We start from the raw sequence: 22806 nt of genomic DNA on the forward strand, positions 1-22806 counted from the left end.
GGACATCCTACAGTTTGCCTATTTGTTCACCCACTGGGCTATTGCCGGGTTTCGGCAATTATGACTACAACTGCCATAACCACTCACATACAGGTTTCTGGGTGAAAATATATACATCTTTGCCTTCTTTACTACATGTGACAGATTTCTGAACCAGGAATTTGAAACCAGAAAATTTTCACAGAAGGGAATGGGACACTATAAAAAGAATTTTCTATTGGAGGTTGCAACTTCAATGTTTAAGGGCCTCTTATATTACTAGCACATCATTTCTGTTTAAAATCAAGCTAGCATATGTGTTGTGAGTGGTTTCGTGGAGTGGGCCAAGAGAGGGAAAGTTACAACTTACCAGCAAACATCATCATGTGCTGAAAATTTGATCCAATCTTACTTCTTCTACCCAAATTAAGTAAGAGGGACAAGGGATAAATATTAGCAGCTCTTCCCAAGAAAATAGCAATCTAAAATTAACAGGTTAAGGTTAATTTCATTTTACTATTAATATTATCTAGACTACACACTCAAGATGGGGAAAGACTACCTTCAGAAGCTTCAGTAACTTTGGAAGTGGACAGAGTCTGTAAGACTAAAGGCACAAGGAACTGCACATAAGCATCATGGGCTTGTTGGTCAAGTTGTTTCCCATGGGAGTACTGGTTAACGATTCTGATGCTCCTGTATGCTGGAATGGAACAATTAAGGGAGTGGGATGGTGGACAGTGGGAGGCACGTTTCTCACTACTGGAATGGGAGTTCACAGGTCATCAAGAAGAGGAGGCCAGGATGATGCATGTGGTAATGGATTAGCGGAAGAGACATCAGTATGAACTTATGCTTAGCTTAATAGAGATACGGATGATTACACATATATGTGTATGTACATACAGGAGCTAGTATATACATACATATTTCCTCCCTGTGTCAGCTGAGAGTGCCTAGAAACCAGGACAACCCAATAACACTGAACACACTTACAGCCCAGATCTTGGTTTCTAATACCGTTCCCCAATAAAAAGAACCTGGGATCCTTGGAAAAATGGCTGATCTGAGGCTGGAGCAGAAAATACACAAGATGAGCGTGAAGCATCTTCCATAGAAAGTAAGGAAGTGCTTAAAAAAAATTCAAAACACACAATGATGGGAGTGTGCTAAAGGGACAAAGTACCCACTGAAAGAGCTCCTCATGGCCAAAGCTGGAACAGTTTGGGCAACAAGATTTTATTTTATTTTATTTTATTTATTTATTGTTTAGATTTTATTTATTTATGTGACAGAGAGAGACACAGCGAGAGAGGGAACACAAGCATGGGGAATGGGAGAGGGAGAAGCAGGCTTCCCGCGGAGCTGGGAGCCGGATGCGGGGCTCGATCCCAGGACCCTGGGATCACGACCTGAGCCGAAGGCAGACGCCTAACGACTGAGCCACCCAGGCGCCCCTGGGCAACAAGATTTTAAAAAGTAGTAATGTGTTATAACCCAAAGTATAAAATAAATATCAATGAGTCCATACTGATATAAATGACAATAAAAATGGAGAATAGATTAATCCCCCATGCAAAGAATTCCAAATAATTTTGTAGATACTCTGTCCTTGAGAAGGTAGAACCTAACTCCCTGCTGCGTATGGTGACTCCCTTCCAAGTGGTACAATATAGAAAGGGAAAAAAAAAAATCAATGACTTTACAGTGGAGCAACCTGACAAACACTATCTCAGTCAAGTGATTAAGGCTAATATCAAGATTATTCACATGTTAATAAGTATGTACCCTTGACATAATATGATGAGAATGGCACCTTACTTCTGTGTCTTATTTGGGAATAATGCACAAGCCCAAGTCTAATCATGGGGAACACATCAGGAATTCTAGTTGTGATACATTCTGCAAAGTACCTGACCAGGAGCCCCTCAAAACTATCAAGGGTCATCAAAAAGAAGTCTGTGAAATTGTCACAGTCAACTGGAACTTAAAGAGGCATGACAACTAAATAAAATGTGGCATCCTGGATGGGATTTTAGGCTAGAAAAAGGCCTTTAGGGAAAAACTCTGAGAATCTGCATGAAGTATGAGCTTCAGGTAATGATAATGTGTCAATACTGGTTCATTAATTGTGGCAAGTGTACCACGCTCATGTGAGATGTTAACAACAGGGGAACCTGGGTGTGGGGTACAGGAGAACTTTCTGTATTATTTTCATAATTTTTTTGTAAATCTAAAACTACTCTAGAATACAAAAGTTATTAAAAATAGTGCTTCCCTAAAAAAATAAGAAAATAACAACAAAATACGTGGGCCAATGTGGCAGTGACTGCTAGTTATATCCCCAATATCTATCCTTCCCTTCCTCTCTAGTGGTAGACCCTCCCTCATTCTCACCTCCAATTTTCATCTGCATACACAGTCACCTAGATAAAAAATAGAATTTCCAGCTTCTCTTGCATGTGTAACCCAATGGATGTTAACATCACTTCATGTGTGCCTATTCTGGGTCATCTCCTTAAAGGGAAGTGGCAGACACAGGGGTGAGCCTTGCTGGCCCCTAAGAATAAGGGCAACTCCTGAGGGATGGGTGCAAGAAAGCTGCTTGGGTCCCTGATGATTGTGGAGCAGAGCTGCCACAATAGTTCAGACTTTCACATGAGAAAGAAAGAAACTTCTGCCTTGTTTAAACCTTGGTTAATTTGGGTCATTGTCACATAACGTCAAGCCTACATCCTAACTAATAGAGCCAGCAAGAGGACAACTCTCTCCTGGTAAGTCAATTTTCATGGTAGGCTTTTGCATTGAGGAACCTGAATTCCTCACAGACTCAGAAATGTATAGAGAATATTTGGCCTCATTTCTGGATAAGTATAGCAGATCAAGCCAGATGACTGCTCAAGTTTCTCAAAGACTAGCAGGATATGAAGGGACTGATCTCATGGGAGTCTTCCAGCTAGAGTTCTTCTCTTATTAAAAGGGTTTTCTCTTTTTTGCCTGAAGTTCATTCCCAGAAGACTAAAACACAACAGAATGGCATTTCAGTAATACCTTATTTTCTAATAGAGATTCTATTTAGAGTTTTAATTTTAAAAATATTCCTGGTAATCTCTTTGGCAGAAACTTCATTCTGAAGTAGTTTTTAAAAATATTTCTTTTTGAAACCACTAACTCAAACCTCCCCCTCTCTAACCACACTCTCTGCTTCCATGTCTCACGTTTATCTATCCCCCTTGGATGGCTCCCCCACCTTCCCCTCCCTGGGACCTCCCATCCAAAGAGCCCTCAACTCTTTCCTCAAACAACCAGTCTGCTCCCTTTTTCACTTCCTTTCTCAGCCACATCTTAGTAACACTCTTCCTGGTACCCTATACTCATTTGCCCCTCTCTGGGTTTTCACTGTACTCACTTGACTAAACCCCAAACCTTGAAGGACCCATCTCTCTCTCTTCTCCATGCTTCCAGCCAAGTACTCCTGGACAAAATAGTACAACAGGGCAGACCGATTCTACTGTTTGCACCTATTTCTCAAACTCACACGCATCCTTAATACTGCTCTCAGCAATCCGACTGCATTTCTTTGGTCAACTCACTCACTCGCTCGCCCACACGCTCTACGTCTGTTTCCCAACCTTCTCCTCAAAACTCCTATCGCCTGTGGAAGCCAGTCTCCAAGATGGTCCCCAACGATCCCTGCCTCCTAGTATTCACACCTTCATGTAGTCCCTGCTCACCCTGTACCAGGGGCCAACAGTGTGACCAGTACAATGTGGTGGAAGGGATGATGGTCACTTCCAAGATTAGGTCATAAAAGGTACTTCAGCTTCCATCTTAGTGCTCTGCTCTCTCAGCTCGCTCCCTCTGGGGGAAGTTGTGCTGTGAGCTGCCCACGGAGAGGTCCCCTGGAGAAAGGCCTCTGGCTAGCAGCCATGTGAGTGAGCTTGGGGAGGATCCTCCAAGCCTTGGTCAAGTCCTGAAAGAGCATAGCCCCAGTCCAGAGCCTGACTGCAACCTCAGGAGAGGTGCCAGAAGCCAGCTAAGCTGTCCCTGGATTCCTGATCCTCAGAGGCTGTGTGAGGTGATCGTGTTTGTTTTTTTCAGCTGCTACATTTTAGGATACTTTGTTATACAATAGATAACTGATAGGCCACCTGCTCCTGCCGCCCTCTCAGCAGATGCTCTCACCTCCTACTTTACAGATAAAACTAGAAGCCATCAGACAGGAGCTCCATCTTACAGGTGTGTACCTGCATCTTTCCATTCCCTGTCCTCTCCTGGAACAATGGAGGAGCTGGGCCTCCTCCCTCTGGAGGCCCGCCGTGCCCCACATGTGTTAGATTCCATTTTGTTCCGTCTTCTCCCGTGGCTGGCACTACTCCGTGTGCTCTTTCATGTGCTCAGCTTCTCCATTTTGACTGATTTTTAAAGCCAGAGACAGAGACAGAGGAAAGCAGCCTCCTTCAGCCCTTCACCATCCTACAACTACTGCCCCGTGGTGCAGACTGCAAGCTCTTTCCCAGGGTCTACTCTCTCTCTCTTCCCTTCAGTGACAGAGGACAAACAGTTTTATTTTGGGGGACTGATGGAATGGCCGGAGACCTTTTTCTGTCATCTCAACCTGTGTTATTTGTGCAGTAAACAAAAATGAAGAGAGAACAGAATAAATGGAATAGGAAAAAAGAGTTGCAATCCTTCTTTGTTTTACTCAGAGGAAAATTTTATATATTTAAATGTATTTTTATCACCCACCTCTCCAGAAGACACGTGCGAATCTCAACTGAAAAAAAGTTTTCAAAATAGAACACATAATAAAGGATACAAATGCGCCTACTACAAATGTTGGGTTAAAGACATGGTTCTGGAAGGTGAACAGTGTCAGTCCCATGTAGGAGAAGATGAAATTCTCTGCCAAGAAATTGAGAAGCTCAAACAACTGAAACGAAATTTTAAAAGGTTAGTCCAGTAAATACATTAAGTTACATAATTTGAAAACACGAGTATCACTAAGATAACGAAGCAGACACTTCACATATGTAAAGCTCATGTATATCCCCACAACAGGTGCTTCAGAGGGGAGCAAATGTAGTGATGACATTTCTAGTCCCACAGATAAAGCCAGAGATGTTGCCCCCGCACGTCCCCCCATCACTTCCTTTGTCAATCCCCATGTTCAGTCATTGTCCTCCTCCTCCTCCTCCTCCAAACCTTGTCAAGTTTTCTTTGGGGATGTTCCTTGTCCCTGCCACCACCTTAGTCTAAAGCTATCATCACACCCCACCCCTAATACTGCAAAGGGCCCCTCACTCTACCCTGCTGCCCCCATCCTACACCCTCACCCAGTGAGTCTCTCTGGATGCGGCAGTTTGAAGACACCTCCCTCTTCTAGGCTGGAAGATCTAGTACAGATTCTTTTCTCTTGGCACCAAATGCTTCATGACAACTTTCGTATCACTGCCTTGTCGTGTGATTTCCCTTTTTACGTGGGTCTTAGCCCTTGTTCAGGGAGCAGGGGCTTGCGGGTTATAGCCCTGTGCATGCTCCTCCCCACCCCGGCTGCCTGCGTGCCCGCCTGTTCATACCACTGCCCCGCAAGGATTACTGGCACGGCAGGGACCCGAGACTTGCGACTTGACTTGCCGAATGCATGAGTCCCATGAGCCCTCTGTAATCCAGCATCCCCCTGTCTGTCGTAGTTATCTACCACTACTCTTGCACATGCGCCCTCTGCCCCACTAAACAGGGTAGTGGTTAAGTAACATGTGCCCAGGGGTCAAAATGCTTTGGCTTCAAGCCTGCTTTTCCCACTTGCTGGCTGCATGGCTTTGAGCAAGTTAACCTTTCTAAACCAGGCTTGCCTCATTCTTGAAAAATGGGAATTAAAAATGGAAATAAGTATATATTTAATTTACTTTAAATGACTTAATATACTATAATTATACTTATTTGTTTAACGATAATAGCTAAGCTTTATCTGGTTTTTATTGTGTGCCTGATACTATGCTAAGGACTTTACAAGCATTATCTCGTATTAATCTCACAACTCCATGAGGTAGGTACTATCATTATCCTCATTTTAAAGATGACAACACTGAAGCACAGAGAAGTTATGTAACTTGCCCCTGGTCACACAGCCAGCAAGTAGTGGAACCAGGATTTGGAACAACACAGACTCTCTGCTTTAATACACAACACCAAGGGTTGGCAAACTTTTCCTGGGAAGGATCAGAGACAGAAAGTAAATATTTGAGACTCTGTGGGCCACATGGTCCCTGTCACAGTCACTCAGTTCTACCAGTGTAGCACAAAAGCAGCCAGAGACTACATGTTAAAAAATGGGTGTGGCAGTGTGCCAATAAAACTACTAATGGACACTGCAGTCTGAATTTCATATAATTTTCCCGTGTCAAAAAATCTTCTTTTGTTTCCAACCATTTAGAAATGTCAACACCATCCCCAGCTCACAGACCTTAGAGGGAGGTCTGGCCGTTGTGTGCCAACCCCTGAGCCACACTTTGCGGCCTTCCATTCATTAATGCTAGCTACCTTTTTGTTCCTGCCTTTACCAGTACTGTTTCCCCTATGGCTTCTTTTTTTATCCTTTTTCTATGCTTTTCTGAATCCTTCCAATCTTTCTAGGTACACCATTTCTTCAATGACAGTTTTCCAGCCTCCTCAAGCCTCAAACCATTTCCCCACTTCTCTGACCTCTTGTATGACATATCATTTGAAACATACAATCTAGAAGTTCCATTAGTCTGGGTTGTTTTTTTTTTAATGTTATTCAAGCTTCATATCACCAACAAGACTGGAAACGCCTACCTTGTTTGTTTGTTTTTTTTAATTCCCCACTCCATTGTCTAGAAAAATACCAAACACCCCAGCTAATTTTCTTCTCTACACTTACCGCAGTAAATTAATTCGTAAAAGGGATTCGTAGCCTCAGTGTATACGCATGGGGGAAGAAAAGTCTAATCTCTTTTGAGGAGTTAGGAAAAAGCACAGGTCATATACTAAGTTTGTGGCTCCAGAAGAAAGAAGAAAAGAATAAGGACATTTGCTCCTGCTTTATCAGGAGTCCTTTCCAGGCTAATCTCACTGTGTTCTAGTCATTTGGCAAAACTGAAAGCATCTAATCATAATCAAGTACGCATTTGTTTCTATTCCAGACATTACATACTATTCATTCATTTGTCCCAAACGCCTCATGAGACTAGGAAATGCTATGCCTCTTTCCTTTATAATTCCCTTCAGGTACCCTGCACACCTGATCGTTCGGCACCATATAAAACCCAACCACTGGTGTAGTTGACATTCCTGGAGACAGAGCAGCTGCGAAGTACCCGAAGGAGGTCAGTCTTCTCTTTGTCACCCAGCAGTAGAGCCAGTCAGATCAGAAATTAATCTTGTTTCTATCACCCAGCAGTCCTTCTAGTCAGACCTTCCAAAACATTGCTCTTAAAAGCGATGTGATCAGGAAAACAAGGAAGGGAAGCCAATTGATCACTGGAACCACAATAATAATGGCCCCTAGCCATTCTGCTGAACTATCTCTACCCTCAGTGCAGCCACCCTTCGACCTGCCAATCCCATCTCTCTCTGGAGTCCAAGGAAGAGGAGCTGAAATGAGTAGACATCATTTGGAACCAACTAAAGATGATTTTTCAGTAAAGAAAGACTTCGGTTTTGTTGCCAAGGAGGAAACATTTATTCACAAACTATAAAGCTTCTCTTACCTGTTTAGTTCTATGCTGAGACTCTGTGGACAGATTATTGTATGTATAATGGGCCTGTGTGATGCCGCAAAACAACACTGCAACCACACCTATAAAGAGAGCAAGTTCCAAGTTCACGTCAAAGGAGACTTCCTGACTTTCATACTGAGGCTTGTATTTTACAGAAGATCATATGCTTAGTGTTGAAATTTCCAGTTGTGACTTACTTTGTTCAGAGGAACCACTTCCATTAAACATCTTTCTTATATTCTAAAGTGACAGCATAAATCCCAATGCTAACAAGTATGTTCAAATGCTAGAGGATGTGCCTCCATGTAGAAACAATGACTGGCAAAGTCACTCCCTGTGAAGGCTTACGATCAAAAGGAGAAAGGACCCTACCTGTGAAGCCCCATGCTTCAGCCAAGAGGAAGGTACTCCAGGACATCAGGAAGAACAAGCCTGTCTCCAACAGCTGGAACTCCCGTAATTTGGTGAACTTTGTCACGTAAGACTGTCAAGGTTGGTAACAAGATCTTGTAATACACAAGTAAGACTACAAAGAATAATAGTCGAGGCAAGGCAACCATGAAAGGGCAAGAAGTGTTCTCCAATCTAACACAAGTCACAGAATAAGGAAGCGCCAAAGTGAAGGACCTCTTAAAGTGAGCATTGTACTGAGGAGTCAGCAGTCTTTGCTTCCATGAGGAAGTCACACAGTTTTGTCAATTGTTTTATGGGTATCGCATGCCTTGCCAGAAACCACATCATAAAGGACAGAGACGCGAGCAACAGATCAGACACACAACAGGCCACCTCTATTAATCTGCAACCCAAAGCAAGACAGCTGCCCTAATTATAGCAATTTACAATTACTAAGAACATGACATTTCCATGAGATTTCATGTTTATTTGATCCTCTAGCACCTCCGTGATGTAGAGCATTCCACGATGAAGAAACCAGGGCATGTCACTCACTTATACGAATCTAAAAAGTATTTGTTAGCCAACCGGGGAAGGGCCTGTGCAGACCAGTGACAAATCTCAGGCTGGAATCTACATCTGCTTCCCCAAATGTGTACCACAGCAGAAAGATGAACAAGATAGACTCCCTCCCCTCAAGGAGATTGTAATGGGACAGCGATACGATTTGTCCCGGCTCCTCCTTCAGAACCTTTTACTGTCTCTTCATGCCTCAGTTCACCTGTAAAAAGCCATAAGACAAGTCTCTTCCAGCACAAGGCTGAAGGAGAGCAAACTTACAGATCCTTGAAAAAAAGTATTTGTTTTTTTATTTTCTTGAAAGATCTTACTTTTAAGTCATCTTTACACCCAATGTGGGGCTCGAACTCACAACCCCGAGGTCAAGAGTCACACGCTCTACTGACTGAGCCAGTCAGGTGCTCCCAAAAGTATTTGTTTTATACGAAAATATCTTAGAAGTTTTAGAGCTGGAAGCTCTTTAGAGATTATCAAGTCCCACTCATCTTGCCTGCTGTCCCCACCTGCCACCTTCCTACACTGAGGGCCCACGTGAAGTGTCAGTGCTCCTATACTGGAAGCTCTAGGAAGGCAGAGGCCATGTCTGTCCTGTCCATCTTTGATGCCCAGAGCATTGCATCTGGCATGCAGCAGGCAATGAAGTGTTTTCTGAATGAGCACAAGAATGACTTGCCCAACACTTCTAATAGCAAACTAGTGGCCGTGCCAAGGACTCTAGAACAGAAGGTTAAAACCGTTGAGAGCTGAGATGAACTCCCATCTGTCCAAACCCAGGAAGCTGATTTTGTTCAATTGACATCATGGTCGTACACTTCTATTTGTCCTATTCAACAAAGAGCAAATGAACAGCAGCACAGAATACCCAGAGGCTCACTGGAATATATTTACCTTTATATCAATTTTGTCTACAACCTTTAAATTCACTCCCAGAGGGTCACTGCGTCTAATCAGACTTGTGTAGTGAAAGTTGGAGAGCACGGAGCCTAATGCAAAACAAGGAAATTCCTTTATTTATTTATCGGTAAAGATGATTACATAATGTTTTCAAACCAAGTCCCTGGTTATAAGGTTAATAATTGTAACACAATGGGGGCCCCTGGGTGGCTCAGTCAGTTAAGCATCTGCCTTCAGGTCAGGTCATGGTCCCAGGGCCCTGGGATCGAGTCCCACATTGGGCTTCCTGCTCTGCGGGGAACCTGCGTCTCCCTCTCCCTCTGCCTGCCGCTGCCCCCGCTTGTGCTCTCTCTCTCTCTCATGCTCCCTATCTCTCTGTCAAATAAATCAATAAAATCTTTAAAAAAATAAATCTTAAACACATAATTGTAACACAACGTCAATTCTGGAACAGGAGAGACCATGGAATACAGGATTCAAGCACTTTTTAGGTTAACAAGGAAAGATTAACAAAAGGATATTAAAGCTGTCACCACACCCGTAGCGGCACCCATTGCGAAAGATCCACTGAAGATCCCAAGGAAAATCCCAATAGACTTGAACATGGCTGTGACATCAAAGGTGTGGCTGTTGTCCCCAGCTGGCTGGTATGCCACTATTGAGCTACAAGAGAGAGATTGTTTTCACTTCTAGAAGCAACTTTTACGTTAAGAGCTATCTAAAAAATGATGAAATAAATAAATAAATACATTCTCTAGGGTAGTAGAGCTTGAAAGATGAAATCAGGGCCGGGGGAGGGGTCGGGGGGAGAGGGGACATAAACTTTTGATTTGAATTGCCAAAATAAGGACAAAAGGTTACTAAACACCCTGTGGTGGATCCAGCTGGCAAGAAAATTCAGCTTTTACTTTAAATGACAATTTCAGGAGATAGAATATTCTAAGGTCTTCTATGTGAAGTTGTACCGAGCCTTTTTCTCCAGCATCAAGATACTGTGCCGTACTATTCTTTTATGACTCTGTTCAAGACTTCCTACCACTGAGTGCCCACAAGCCCTAACATACTAATGTGAACAAACTAATGAAAAATTCCACTTGTTTTCAGCAGAGGCATAAGAATATAAAGAATACTGCTCAATACTCAACCTGGTCACATTTTGTTTTTCCTATGGGAAAAAAAAAGATGACTGAAATACCCTTTCAACTTTTAGAATACCAGAATGGGCCCAATGCCTAACATCTATTCACTCACTGAAATAGACTTTTATAGGGAAAAGGGCTTGAAAGTCCATCCAAGGAATTAGAATCCACTTAGCTTACCCAGCTGAATCTCTACCTCAAACTTTTGAAAAGAAAGTCACTCTGCAAGAGGCCAAGACACACAATTACAGGAGACACTCTCTGCCTTGAACTTACAAGTCCAAACCTGGTCTAAAAATGCTTCTTTTTAAAATGGTCACCCTGGGAAATAGAAGTGGCTGAGAAAATCACTGTCAGCAGGTGTCTGGAGAGAGTGTCTACCATTAGTAAATCAGTTCTCATCTCAGTTAATTGACGTACCAGTGTTTTTATAAAAAGTCTGGACTCAAAGACATCATACAAGTCATGTCAAAGAAAAGGAGAAAAAACACATTCCCAGGAATATAATGAATTCTCCCTGTGGTTACCACAATGTTTTTTAAGGTTCAAGGCTGAAAAATGGGCTTGCTATACCATGTACACCAAGTTCTTTTCATACCTCCATAGTTAAGTTAAAAAAACATTATTTTCATAAATATGAAATGGCTTCTAATGTCATGCTATCTTATCTATACATAAAGGGTCCCACCACCATTTATGGTTTTTAGGACCAAAAATGGTCCAAATGGATATAACCATTTGTTTAACCATTTCCCTACTGTTAAACATGTAAAAGTTGCTTCTAATATTTTTGCTACTATAATAAACAGGTGAAAGAGCATATTTGCACTTTTTCCGAATTTTGGACTATTTCCCTGTGCTACATTCCTGGAAGCTGGGTATTACTATACCTACGGCTCCTTTTACATGCAGTACAACTGCTTTCAAATAGACCTATATTACATTTTTGGAGGGAAATAGGACTGTATCTCTCAATTGTTTACTGATCATATCCACTGGCCTAGAAATTCGACTTCTAAAAATCATCATACAGAAAAACTCACAAGGATTCACAGAGATTTGCACATAAATATGTTCACTGCAGTGCCATTCACAACAAAAAATATTAGAAAACATCAAACATTAACCAATAAGGGATAGGAGAGGTAAATTTGTGGTGTACCATACAATGGGATAATAGAAGTATTAACACAGTAAAATGTCCAAGTGAGAAAAGCAAGTTACAGAAGAGTATGTTTAGTACTATGCCTTTTTTGTTTAAAAATTATGAATATAGGGGGTGGGGGGGATGGGGTAACTGGGTGATAGGCATTAAGGAGGGCACTTGATGGAATGAGCACTGAGTGTTATATGCTTAACGACTGAGCCACCCAGGCGCCCCCTGAGTGTTATATGCAACTGATGAATCACTGAACTCTACTTTTGAAACTAATAATACATATATGTTAATTAATTGAACTTAAATAAAACAAAACTAAATTTAAAAAATAAAATAAAAATTATCAATATATTTATATGTATGTTAATATCCTAATAGAAAAGCCTAGATGAAAACCTTAATAGTGGTTATTTGAGAACTGAAATTTCAGGAATTTTCTACTAAATCAAATACTTTAGATTGTTACAAACATGTATTAGTTTTATTATCATAAATAATGACAAAAAGGTACCATACAAAGAGTAGATGATACCAACTGCAATGTTGAGAACAACGTACAAGTGATCTTGGTTAAAACCCCAGGGTGTCTCAGTTCCGGCACTGTTGGTATTTGGGGCCAGGTAGTTATTTGTTGGGTGGTGGATGTTGCCTGTGTATTGAAGGATACTGAGCAGCGTCCCTGGCCTCCAGCCACTAGATGGTATGGAGTAAAGGCAACTGTCTATGGGGCTAGATATTTGCTTAGTAGGAGTGGGTTGGCAGGATTGAGTCCCTCAGAGGTTCAGACTCATTCTTTCACCTGCAAACACTTTCTGATAACATGTATAGTAACTTCTATAAGTAGATTAAAGTATTGCTCATTTCAATAATTGTCTTAACACTTCTAAAAATTAACAAACATTTCTGTAATGCTTATGTTAAATATGAGAAATACAAATTAAACTACGATGAGATATTGCTCAATCATCAAACTGGCAAAAATGTAAAAGTCTGACAAATATTCTGTTGGGAAAGCTATGAGGAAACAGGCACTCCCATAATTCAGTGCTTAAAGTGCAAAATGGCATAATCTCTTTGATGGGCAATGTAGCAATGTCTACCAAATTACAAATGTATTTATCCTTTAACATAACTAATCTCACTTCTTCTGGAAAATTATCCTACTAATGTATAAAACAGGTGAGGTCAAGTTAATCACTGCAGCATTGTTTGGGATAGCAAAGGACTGAAAACTCTTTTATGCTTCCAGCAATAGGAGACTGATTAAATCAACCTTAAGAGTTCATAGTACAGCACATAGGATACTCTGTAGCTGCAAACAAAGAATGAGAAAACTCTCTGCTTCGATATGGAAAGATCTCCAGAATATAGTTATGTGAGAGAAAGCTAGGCATAGAACATATTTAGCATGCTACTTTTAAAATAAGAAATAAGAGGCAAATGAGAATATTTATTCATATGTGTGGTTGCATTTGGATAAAGAAATAGGAGGATACACAAGAAACTAATCAAAATGGTTACATATAAGGGGCTGGGGGGACAGGTGGATGAAAAGAGGAGTAAGAACATGACTTTTCTATGTTACCTCTCTGTACATTTTTGATTTTTGAACCATGTAAATATATTATCTGTTCCAAAAATTTAATTTAATTAAAAAAGAAAACATGTTCATGTTATAATGTTAGAACAGAATAAAAAATCATATACACACCACAATCACAACTGTGTAAAAACAGCATGCATAGAAAACAATAAAAGTCAGTGCCCTCGAATCTTTAGAGTAATTGCCTTTAGGTGTGAGAAGGATATACCATTTTTTCTTCCCCACATTTTCCATGTTGGCTGTAAGTATGTATTTCTTTAAGAGGAAAAAAACAATGCCTCAGTCTTTCAAACATCTGCATTCGTAATACACTTCATTCAATAAGCGACTTTCGGTTCCTAGTACCCCAACATTCTAAATACAGAAAATAACAAGAAAACAAACACTTACGAAGACAGCACTATGGCAACAGCATCGTTGAGGACACTCTCCCCAAAAAGAAGTGCATAGAGTTCAACATCCACTTGAAGCTCATGGAATATGGCAAGGACAGTCACTAGCAAGTAGAAAGAGGGGAGTATTTAGACATCACAAATGTAACACAAGCCCCTTCATAGATGATTATGATGGCTACTTAGAAATTCATCTCTTCCTCTTAGGATCCGATCCCAATAAACATTCTCTTACCATATTAAAGATTCAGTATGTTCCCGTTGATACTTCTCTTTTCCCTAATTGTGTACCCGCAAAATTTCCTTTATCTTACAAACAGCTGAAATTAACCCTGGAGGATTGAGCTGACCTATATGTTTCATGCAAATGCTAATCAGCTTGTCTTGCACATTTCTTTTCCATAAAGAATATATACAGAACTTCTTACAGACCAAGTGATCATTAATCTGATGAAGAAGGGTATTACGAAAAGCATCTCCTGCTGCAAACTTCATTTTCTCCTTGGAGCCTTACAACTCATTTCTATCTGACTTGCAAATTTCAAGCACACTGGTTTAGTTTAGCAAAGACAGTAGGAAATGAAAGCACAAGTTTGGTTTTTGGCTGAGATAAAATTTATGACCAGAATTACAGCTGCTATATTTAACTTAATAAGAAGCCAATGATCAGGCTATCACAGCCTGAGAAGATTTAAAAAAAACAAAAAAACAAAAAACCTTCTTCTAGGCAACAATTCCATGAGAATTCTTAGAAAAATCAGATGAGATTGAAGTTATAACTTTAATTGCTGAGTCACATACAGATCACTCACTAAATAAGCCCAAGCAGACATGAAAGATTATTATAACCAGAGATGGGAAAGCCCCTTCAAATGCCAACCAACAAAACAGGATACTTGCACTTTAAAAAGATGTAGTTTCTACTGCAAAGCATTTCATCTGGAATATACTGATACAAAAGCTTACCGAGAAAAGGAGGGCAAAAGCGGTGCTGAAGAATTTTGCAAAGAAAACCTATGGCTCACCCTTCTAGCAAGTAAACTATTGCAAAATAACAGAATTATTATAGGGGAAAATGCCTATATAACTCAGAAGAAATGTAACTGTCCAACTTAATATGAGCAGAACAGTTTTGCTTGAGCATCCCGGCAATACTTCTACCAACACAAAATCAGAAGGTTGAAGTAACACAGCCAGTCCGATTGACTTAGATTTCTCATAGATGTTGAAAAGTCAAGGACTTTGCTTCTAAGCAAAAGGACCATTGGCTCCTTGCAAAAACCATCTTATCTTCATACAGATAATGGGAGCAGCTCTAAACAGTAAGGGGGCAGCCTTGATGGTCTTGAAAGGAGCAATTTGATTTTCAGTTTTAAAAATGCTGAACTATACAAATCGCTCTGTAAAATGCCCTCTGAGCTTTGTAAAATCATCTCGTATAAAGTAGAGAACATATTTTCCTACTCCCTATATATAATGCCCTGTGTTATCAGAGTTAACACAGGAATTCAGAGATAACCTTAGGATCCTATCTTTAATTGTGCTGCATGACAATTAAAGAAGATGATTAACTTACAAGAGCAAAAAGTAAAACAGAACAAACCTATGCCAAGGTCCTCAAGTCCAGTGAAAGAAACCTTGCATCCTTAGTTCAAAAACCCCAGTCCCAATGCTAGGTCTTCAGCCCGCATCTTCTCTAAGTTCCTACAGTGAACATAGCTGTGAGGCTCACCAATACTATATTAGGAAAACTACCACCTAACTCCATAGAATTGTATTCATTCTCCAGCTGTGCTCATATCAGAACTATTTCAGGGGTGCCTGGGTGGCTCAGTCGGTTAAGCATCCAACTCTTGGTCTTGGCTCAGGTCATGGCCTCAGGGTTGTGAGATCAAGCCCCTCATGGGGCTCTGCGCTCAGTGCGGAGACTGCTTGAGAGTCTCTCTCTCTCTACCCCCCCCCCCCCGGTTGCTTGCGTGTGTGCACTCTCTCTCTAAAGCATTCTTTTTTTTTTTTTAAGATTTTATTTGAGAGAGCAAGCGAGTGAGTGAGAGAGAGCACAAGCAGGGGCAGAGGGAGACGGAGAGGGAGAAGCAGACTCCCCTGCCGAGCAGGGAATCTGACGGGGGTGGCGGGGTGGGGCTCCATCCCAGGACCCTGGGATCATGACCTGAGCCGAAGGCAGACGCTTACTTTACCCACTGAGCCACCTAGGTGCCCCAGCTCTCTCTCTCTAAAACAAATAAATAAAACCTTAGAAAACTATTTCATAACCATATAGCTGATTTTATTTTATTTTATTTTAGATTTTATTTATTTATTTGCTAGAGAGAGCATAGGTGAGAGAGAGTGAGTGAGAGTACAAGCAGGGGGAGCTGCAGGCAGAGGGAGAAGCAGGCTCCCTGCTGAGCAGAGAGCCCAATGCGGGACTCGATCCCAGGACCCTGGGATCATGACCTGAGCTGAAGGCAGCCACTTAACCGACTGAGCCACCCAGGCGTCCCTAGCTGATTTTATAAAAACAATTCTTTAATGTATAGTAAGGCCCACCAGTGATGCCAAATCACACTAACAGTAGCACAACTGCCTTCTAACAATCATTGAAAAACTGTTTTTCTTATTCTTATATGTGGATAGCTGAATATAAACAGAAGATTTTTAGGGAACTGGTTTTCCAGAAGCACGAAAGGAAGTGTACCATTATTACCCATTTTAACTAATCTAGTTCATATTCTCCAAATACCCAATTACTAAAGATAGACACCAACCTGAATTTCTAAAGAAAAGGCCTTACAGCCATTGTCTAAACAGCATCAAGCTAAGGACCAGTAATGGGCAAATGTAATAAATAAAATGAAATTTAAAAAAATGTGTGCTTAAGCCAAAAGGACCTATGAATTTTGTTTTTTCCTCTACAATTGGAAGTACAGTACTATGGGAATTTATGAATTCTACACCTAAAGGAAGGACTGCACACATGTGCTTTTGCTAGCAAAACACTGTAACTTTAAGCACTGAAGCTCCACTCTCATGGACACATACCTGGGTCAGTTGCTGATACAATGGCACCAAACAGCAGACAGTCTGTAAAGTAAAAATCTCCTGCAAGCTGTCCAGTTACTTTCATCAGTGTGACACAGCCATACATTATTGACCTGGTCAATAAACACATTTCTACTTTAGAAAAAAAACAGCAACTGTTAAAGAAGTCAGAATACAGTAAGAATAAGATGGGTCTACTGTAGTACTTTGTGACTAATCCCAAATTTAACTCGTGTCATTTAAATATGGTAATACCTTGGCCTTAAGGAGAATTCAAACAACTTATTATCTATGTGAACGCATTTCATTGAAAAAGGTCCTTAGACACACTCAAGAATACAATACTGCATAAATAAAATATGCATTATTTAAAAAGTCTAATTTGAAGGATAAAAAGTGTTTTAACCTTCAAGTACTTACCCAATTACAAAACAAGAAATTGCTGTTCCAAGAAAAGCATATGCTAGGATAGACCCAAGGTTTCGAAAGAAATGTCTCTAACAAAAAAGAAGAAAGAAAAAAGTTACAGTGTGTTAGAATATTTACCGATTATTTGAAAAAGAAAAGGTTTTCTTTTTTTTAAATTTTTTTTATTTTTTAAAGATTTTATTTATTTGACAGAGACACAGTGAGAGAGGGAACACAAGCAGAGGGAGTGGGAGAGGGAGAAGCAGGCTTCCCGCTGAGCAGGGAGCCCAATGTGGGGCTCGATCCCAGGACCCTGGGATCATGACCTGAGCCGAAGGCAGACGCTTAACGACTGAGCCACCCAGGCGCCCCAAGAAAAGGTTTTCTATTCTAGTGTGTTCTGCTAATATTAAATGCATTATTCGTTAAAGGAAATAACAGAAAGAATTTTTGTGCAGGCATAAATTTCAGCAAGGAGAGGAGAAGGGAGGGAAAGCTGGAAAGAACTGCCTGTTTCTAAAGTGTCAGACATGACAAAGTCCATGGAGTTTAAAGTTGTTCAAAGTATATGAAATACATAAGCACTTACTCTTTTCAGACTATATCCTGCATAAAATATGATAGGAGGAAGTAATATGTTGAAAAATACTTCCGGGTCAAAGGTAACCTGTTAAAATAAAGAGTTCTTTTAGATGAATTCCCGTAGAAGACCTCGTATTACATTATCAAATTATGAAAAAGAAAAAAGATTGAATGTTAAACTGGTGAAAGGCAAGAATATTACTGTGGTCACTGCAAAGTATTTCATATAGGATAGCTGCTGTTCTATTTCTCAACCAAACGACAAGGAGACAGTGTTGGAGCAATCAGTTAAGTCATATCTGTGGAAAGGGTGGTAAAATACTATGACATTAAAAATCTTAAAAATGGGAAAAAGCATGAACATATCTTTGCTTTAAATACAAGAGACCCCCCCCAAACTGGTAACAAAATTTGGGGGTATGCCATTAGTGCCGGCAAGAAACAGACTTCTTACACAGGTCACACCTCTAAAGGTATACAGCATAATATTACGGTAAGAAATTTCTGAATGACTAAGATTTCTAGTCCTGACAGCCTATTCCTTTTAATATCTATTCCCTATAATAACATAGATGCCCCTTTCTGTTCATAAGACTGCAGCAGGATCTGAAATGAACACAAAGCAGCTACACACACACCCATGTTAAAATTTCATTTACTAGAACTTTTAAGGAACTGGAATTTTCCACAGGTGGAAAGGACTCTCGCTGCAAAGTAAATTAAGCTCGTATAAAATTGTAAAAAGCATTAAAGATGGTCAGAACCACAATCCAAGTAGCTATGAAAGCCAAGTCCTGCCCGTGCAGAAGACAGAAGTGGAGGCACATGGCCAAGGGTGGGCGGCAAACAAGAGACCCGAGCAAAGAGGCCCCGAGAAGCTTCATGGGGGACTATGGCGGGGACAGGAGAAAGCAGTTCCAGGAACGTCTGGGGGCCAGTAAGACTGCGGCACAGCCTCCTACATAAAGCTTTATGCACAGCATGGTACAGTAACTGATCCTCAGAATGAGGCCCCTAAAGTTGTGCCAGATTATGAATCAAAGAAAGATTAAATTGTCCTCCATATAGGACACAGTCAAAACAAGAAAGAAATAATAATATTCAAAGAAATATTAATGGAATATTTTAGGTATTATCAAATAAACTCAATGTGCCAATAAACTCTAAGGACCATCTGCAAATTGAAAGAAATGCTTATAAATTCTGCTTAAGTCAATACTAGTCACCATTTATTACAATTATAAACATCAGAGAATGAAACAAAAAGGATTATAGTACTTAGCCTCAATCAGAAAATGAAATGTACAGATGTCCATTTCCTTAGCATTATACTACACTTGTTAATTGAGATTTTCTCCATTTCAAGAGACTGATTTTAAACATCATTAAAAATTCATTATTAATTCTTCTCTTGAATCGCTTTGCTGCTAGTTACACACTTTAAAAAAAAATCCAAATATTCCCTTTAACGAAGAACTTACCTTTCTAAGCATTTCATTATCTTGAACGTTATTGAGTTCGTGTGAACTAATCTCTCCTTTAAGTGTATATTCATAAAATTTTCCACTAACATTTACCAATAAGGTAGTTGGGCTTGACTGCACTTCACAGCTCAGGGTCACATTATTTACATCACTTGGAACATGAATGCCATATCGAAGCACAAGGCCCACCAAAAGACCTGGAAATAATAAAAGAACCATATAAGCTCTTCTTTTGGACAAAGACTGCTTCTTTTGTACCCCACACATACCTTTGGATTGCTAACAGAAAAACTCTGATGATAGTCCCCTGTGGTTCAGAACCAATTTCTAGACCAAATGCAGTTACATTTTAAAGTATTATTATTACTATTTTTAAAGATTTTATTTATTTGATAGAGAGAGACACAGCGAGAGAGGGAACACAAGCAGGGGGAGTGGGAGAGGGAGAAGCAGGCTTCCCGCGGAGCAGAGAGCCCGATGCGGGGCTCGATCCCAGGACCCTGGGATCATGACCTGAGCCGAAGGCAGACGCTTAACCACTGAGCCACCCAGGTGCCCCCATTTTAAAGTATTATTAAATTTGAAAATCTAAGAGTCTAATATTCATCTAATCCAGTGCGACAAGAGGAAAAAACATTCCCTAGGTTACAGCATATATCACTGCATTTCTAGATCCAGATAATAAGTAGGTGATTAGTAATGTAACAAAATAAAAAATACCTTCAAATGATGTGTACACAGAATATGCTCCAAGGTGTCCCAACCAAATGTGTTTACCACCTCCACCTCCATCCATCAATTCATAAGACTGTTAAACACACAACACTTCCCAGCACCTGGCTGGCCAAATAATACACGTTTAACAAATCAGAACGTCAATAGCATTTGTAGATCGACTGAGTTCTTCTACCACTAAAAGGTCATATTTTAATTTAAAAATATGTGCTTTGGGCCACCTGGGTGGCTCAGTCGGTTGGGCGTCTGCTTCGGCTCAGGTCATGATCCCCGAGTCTCGCATCGGGCTCCTTGCTCAGTGGGGAGCCTGCTTCTCCCTCTCCCTGCTTGTGCTCTCTTTCTCTCTCTCTCTGGCAAATAAATAAATACAATCTTAAAAAAATTAAAAAAATATAAAAATATGTGCTTCAAAATCAAAACATGGAATCGAAGTCCTCAGTCCAGCACTATGACATCAACATATTGCTAGAATTGTACTTGGATCATCATATTGATATTCAAATGTGCACAATGTTCTAGGTACTAACACCTGTATTGATCAAACTGTTTGATAATGGCTTTATTGAGATGTAATTCACATACCATAACGTTTACCCTTTTGAACCATTAAGTGGCTTTTAGTATATTGACAAAGTCATATACTGATCACTACTATCTAATTCCAAAACATTTTCAATGTTCCAAAAAGAAACCCCATACCTATTAGCAGTCACTTTCCATCACACCCCCCAACTCCCAAACTCTGGCAACCACTAATCTTTTTTCTCTATATATAGATTTGCCTATTCTGGACATTTCATTTAAACAGAATCTTACAATATTTGAATTTTCATGTCTGGCTTTTTTTTCACTCAGCATCATATTTTTAAGGTTTATCCCTGTTGTAGCATGTATTAGAACTTCATTCCTTTTCATGGTCAAAGAATATTCCATGGTATAGATATAGCTCAACTGCAAACTGAACTCAAACTTCTGGAACTTCCCTTAACTCCAAGATGTACCGCATACCACTATCAGTTACACTTTACCTCCCTGTTTCCTTTCACACTAACCCGCCAGCCACTCTTTTAATATATGTGACTAGAGTACTATGCTGAGTAGGCCCCCGGGGTTCAGAGATGAAAACAAGGTCCCTCCTTCTCAGCCCAATTAGAGAAAACAGACCAAATAAACAATTATAGTATGGTATATATGGATACAAGGTGTTATAAAAACAGAAAAGAGTTACCTAACCCAGCCGGGGAAAGTGGGAAGGGGTAGTGGGATGGTAGGGAAGTCTTTCCAGAGGTGTCACCTAAGCAAGGAAACAAAGTAAGAGAAGAGGTTTTCCAGGTAGGAGGTACAGTAGGCCACATCCAGTCATGGAAGAGTGGGAGAACACAGGCCATTCAGGGAATCACACGTAGTTCAGTATGGCTGGGTTATAAGTGACAGAGTTGAGTGTGAAAGATTGGCAGGAGCTGAGTCATAAAAGACCTTGCAAGTTGGGGAAGGGAGTTTAGACTTTATCTTGAAAGCAAAAGGAAGTCATAGGATTATAAATAAACAGTGGCTTGACATCAGATTTCTATTTTAGAAAGACTGGTTGTTCTAGACCACAGTGGTTTGAAGGGGCCAGATAGAAGGCTGCTGCAGTCCTTCAGGCACTAAGAGCTTAGGGCTTCATCTAAGAGGGCAGAGAAAGGGATAGAGAGAGATTTTTAGAAGGTATTATCTTTTAGAAGAATTCAGTGACTGAGTAGACCAGGAGGAAGGGAGACTGGGAGAAAGACTAAGAGGAGCCAAACTGACTTGGCAACTATGTGGGTAAGCTGGCCTGAGCAACCAGATAGGTAGCAGGGCCATTCAGTGAGAAAGGGAACAGGTTCACAGGGGAAAACGTACAGTTCTGTTTCAGACCTGTTGAGTTTGATGTACCTGTGACAACATGTACAGTTCAGTGTGTGGGATCTGGAGCTCAAGGAAGTAGGGGGTCTCAAGTGGAGATGGCTGAAGTCAGGTGCCTTTGAGATTACCTGGGGAGCAAATAAAATGGGAAGAGGACTATGGATATACGCCCAGAATTTTATCCCAACATTTAATAGCCAATGTAAAGGAGCTGGTAGAGGAGGAGGAGCTGATGAAGGAGTGGAAGGAAGAAAACTACCAGGAATAGGAAGGAAGAGGAGGAAGTGATGAAAACTAGCCAATGCTGCAGCCAACTCAAGGAACACAGGTGTTAAGAAGGGTCCATCGGGTGTGGGAACGAGGAGCTCACAGGTGACCTTGGTAAGGGCAGTTCCAGTGGAGTAGTGGGGGCAGAAGCCAGGCCAAAGTGGGAAGTGATAAATGCAGGAGAGGGGACAAATGTGGGAAGTGGGGAGGGTGCAGAGATGAGGGATTCTCCAGGCAACTTACAGTCACATGTTTTTTAAAGCGAGCAGCAATGAGTAACTGCTGAACAGTACGATGACCTGAAATTTTTAAAAAGTTTTTAACAAAGTCCCAGATTGAAAAAAAATGAAAGACAAAATATTTGCAAATCATATATCTGCTAAGGGACTAATATCTAAAATACATATATCTGATAAGGATACAAAATATCCAAAATACACATAATAGCAAAAAAAAAAAATCTGATTAAAAAATGGCCAGATCTGAACATTTTTCCATAAAAAATGGCCAGAAGACCTGAA

At 40.6% G+C, this 22806-nt stretch overlaps 1 protein-coding gene across 2 annotated transcripts in view; it reads right to left on the bottom strand.

Moving 5' to 3' along the window:
• Window positions 1–22806, bottom strand: part of SLC9A6 (solute carrier family 9 member A6) — a 50926-nt gene that overhangs the window by 21217 nt on the left and 6903 nt on the right. For both annotated transcript variants that reach the window (XM_078064743.1, XM_078064742.1), the window contains exons 2-11: window positions 19394–19593; window positions 17920–17997; window positions 17343–17419; window positions 16923–17035; window positions 13879–13984; window positions 10109–10250; window positions 8094–8199; window positions 7713–7801; window positions 4799–4912; window positions 350–461 (exon numbers count right to left, since the gene is read on the bottom strand). In XM_078064743.1, coding sequence (XP_077920869.1) covers window positions 350–461; window positions 4799–4912; window positions 7713–7801; window positions 8094–8199; window positions 10109–10250; window positions 13879–13984; window positions 16923–17035; window positions 17343–17419; window positions 17920–17997; window positions 19394–19593 — 1137 coding nt within the window. The remainder of the gene's footprint in view (window positions 1–349; window positions 462–4798; window positions 4913–7712; window positions 7802–8093; window positions 8200–10108; window positions 10251–13878; window positions 13985–16922; window positions 17036–17342; window positions 17420–17919; window positions 17998–19393; window positions 19594–22806) is intronic.

The sequence above is a fragment of the Halichoerus grypus genome, chromosome X (assembly GCF_964656455.1).
Source record: "Halichoerus grypus chromosome X, mHalGry1.hap1.1, whole genome shotgun sequence".
Taxonomy (NCBI): domain Eukaryota; kingdom Metazoa; phylum Chordata; class Mammalia; order Carnivora; family Phocidae; genus Halichoerus; species Halichoerus grypus.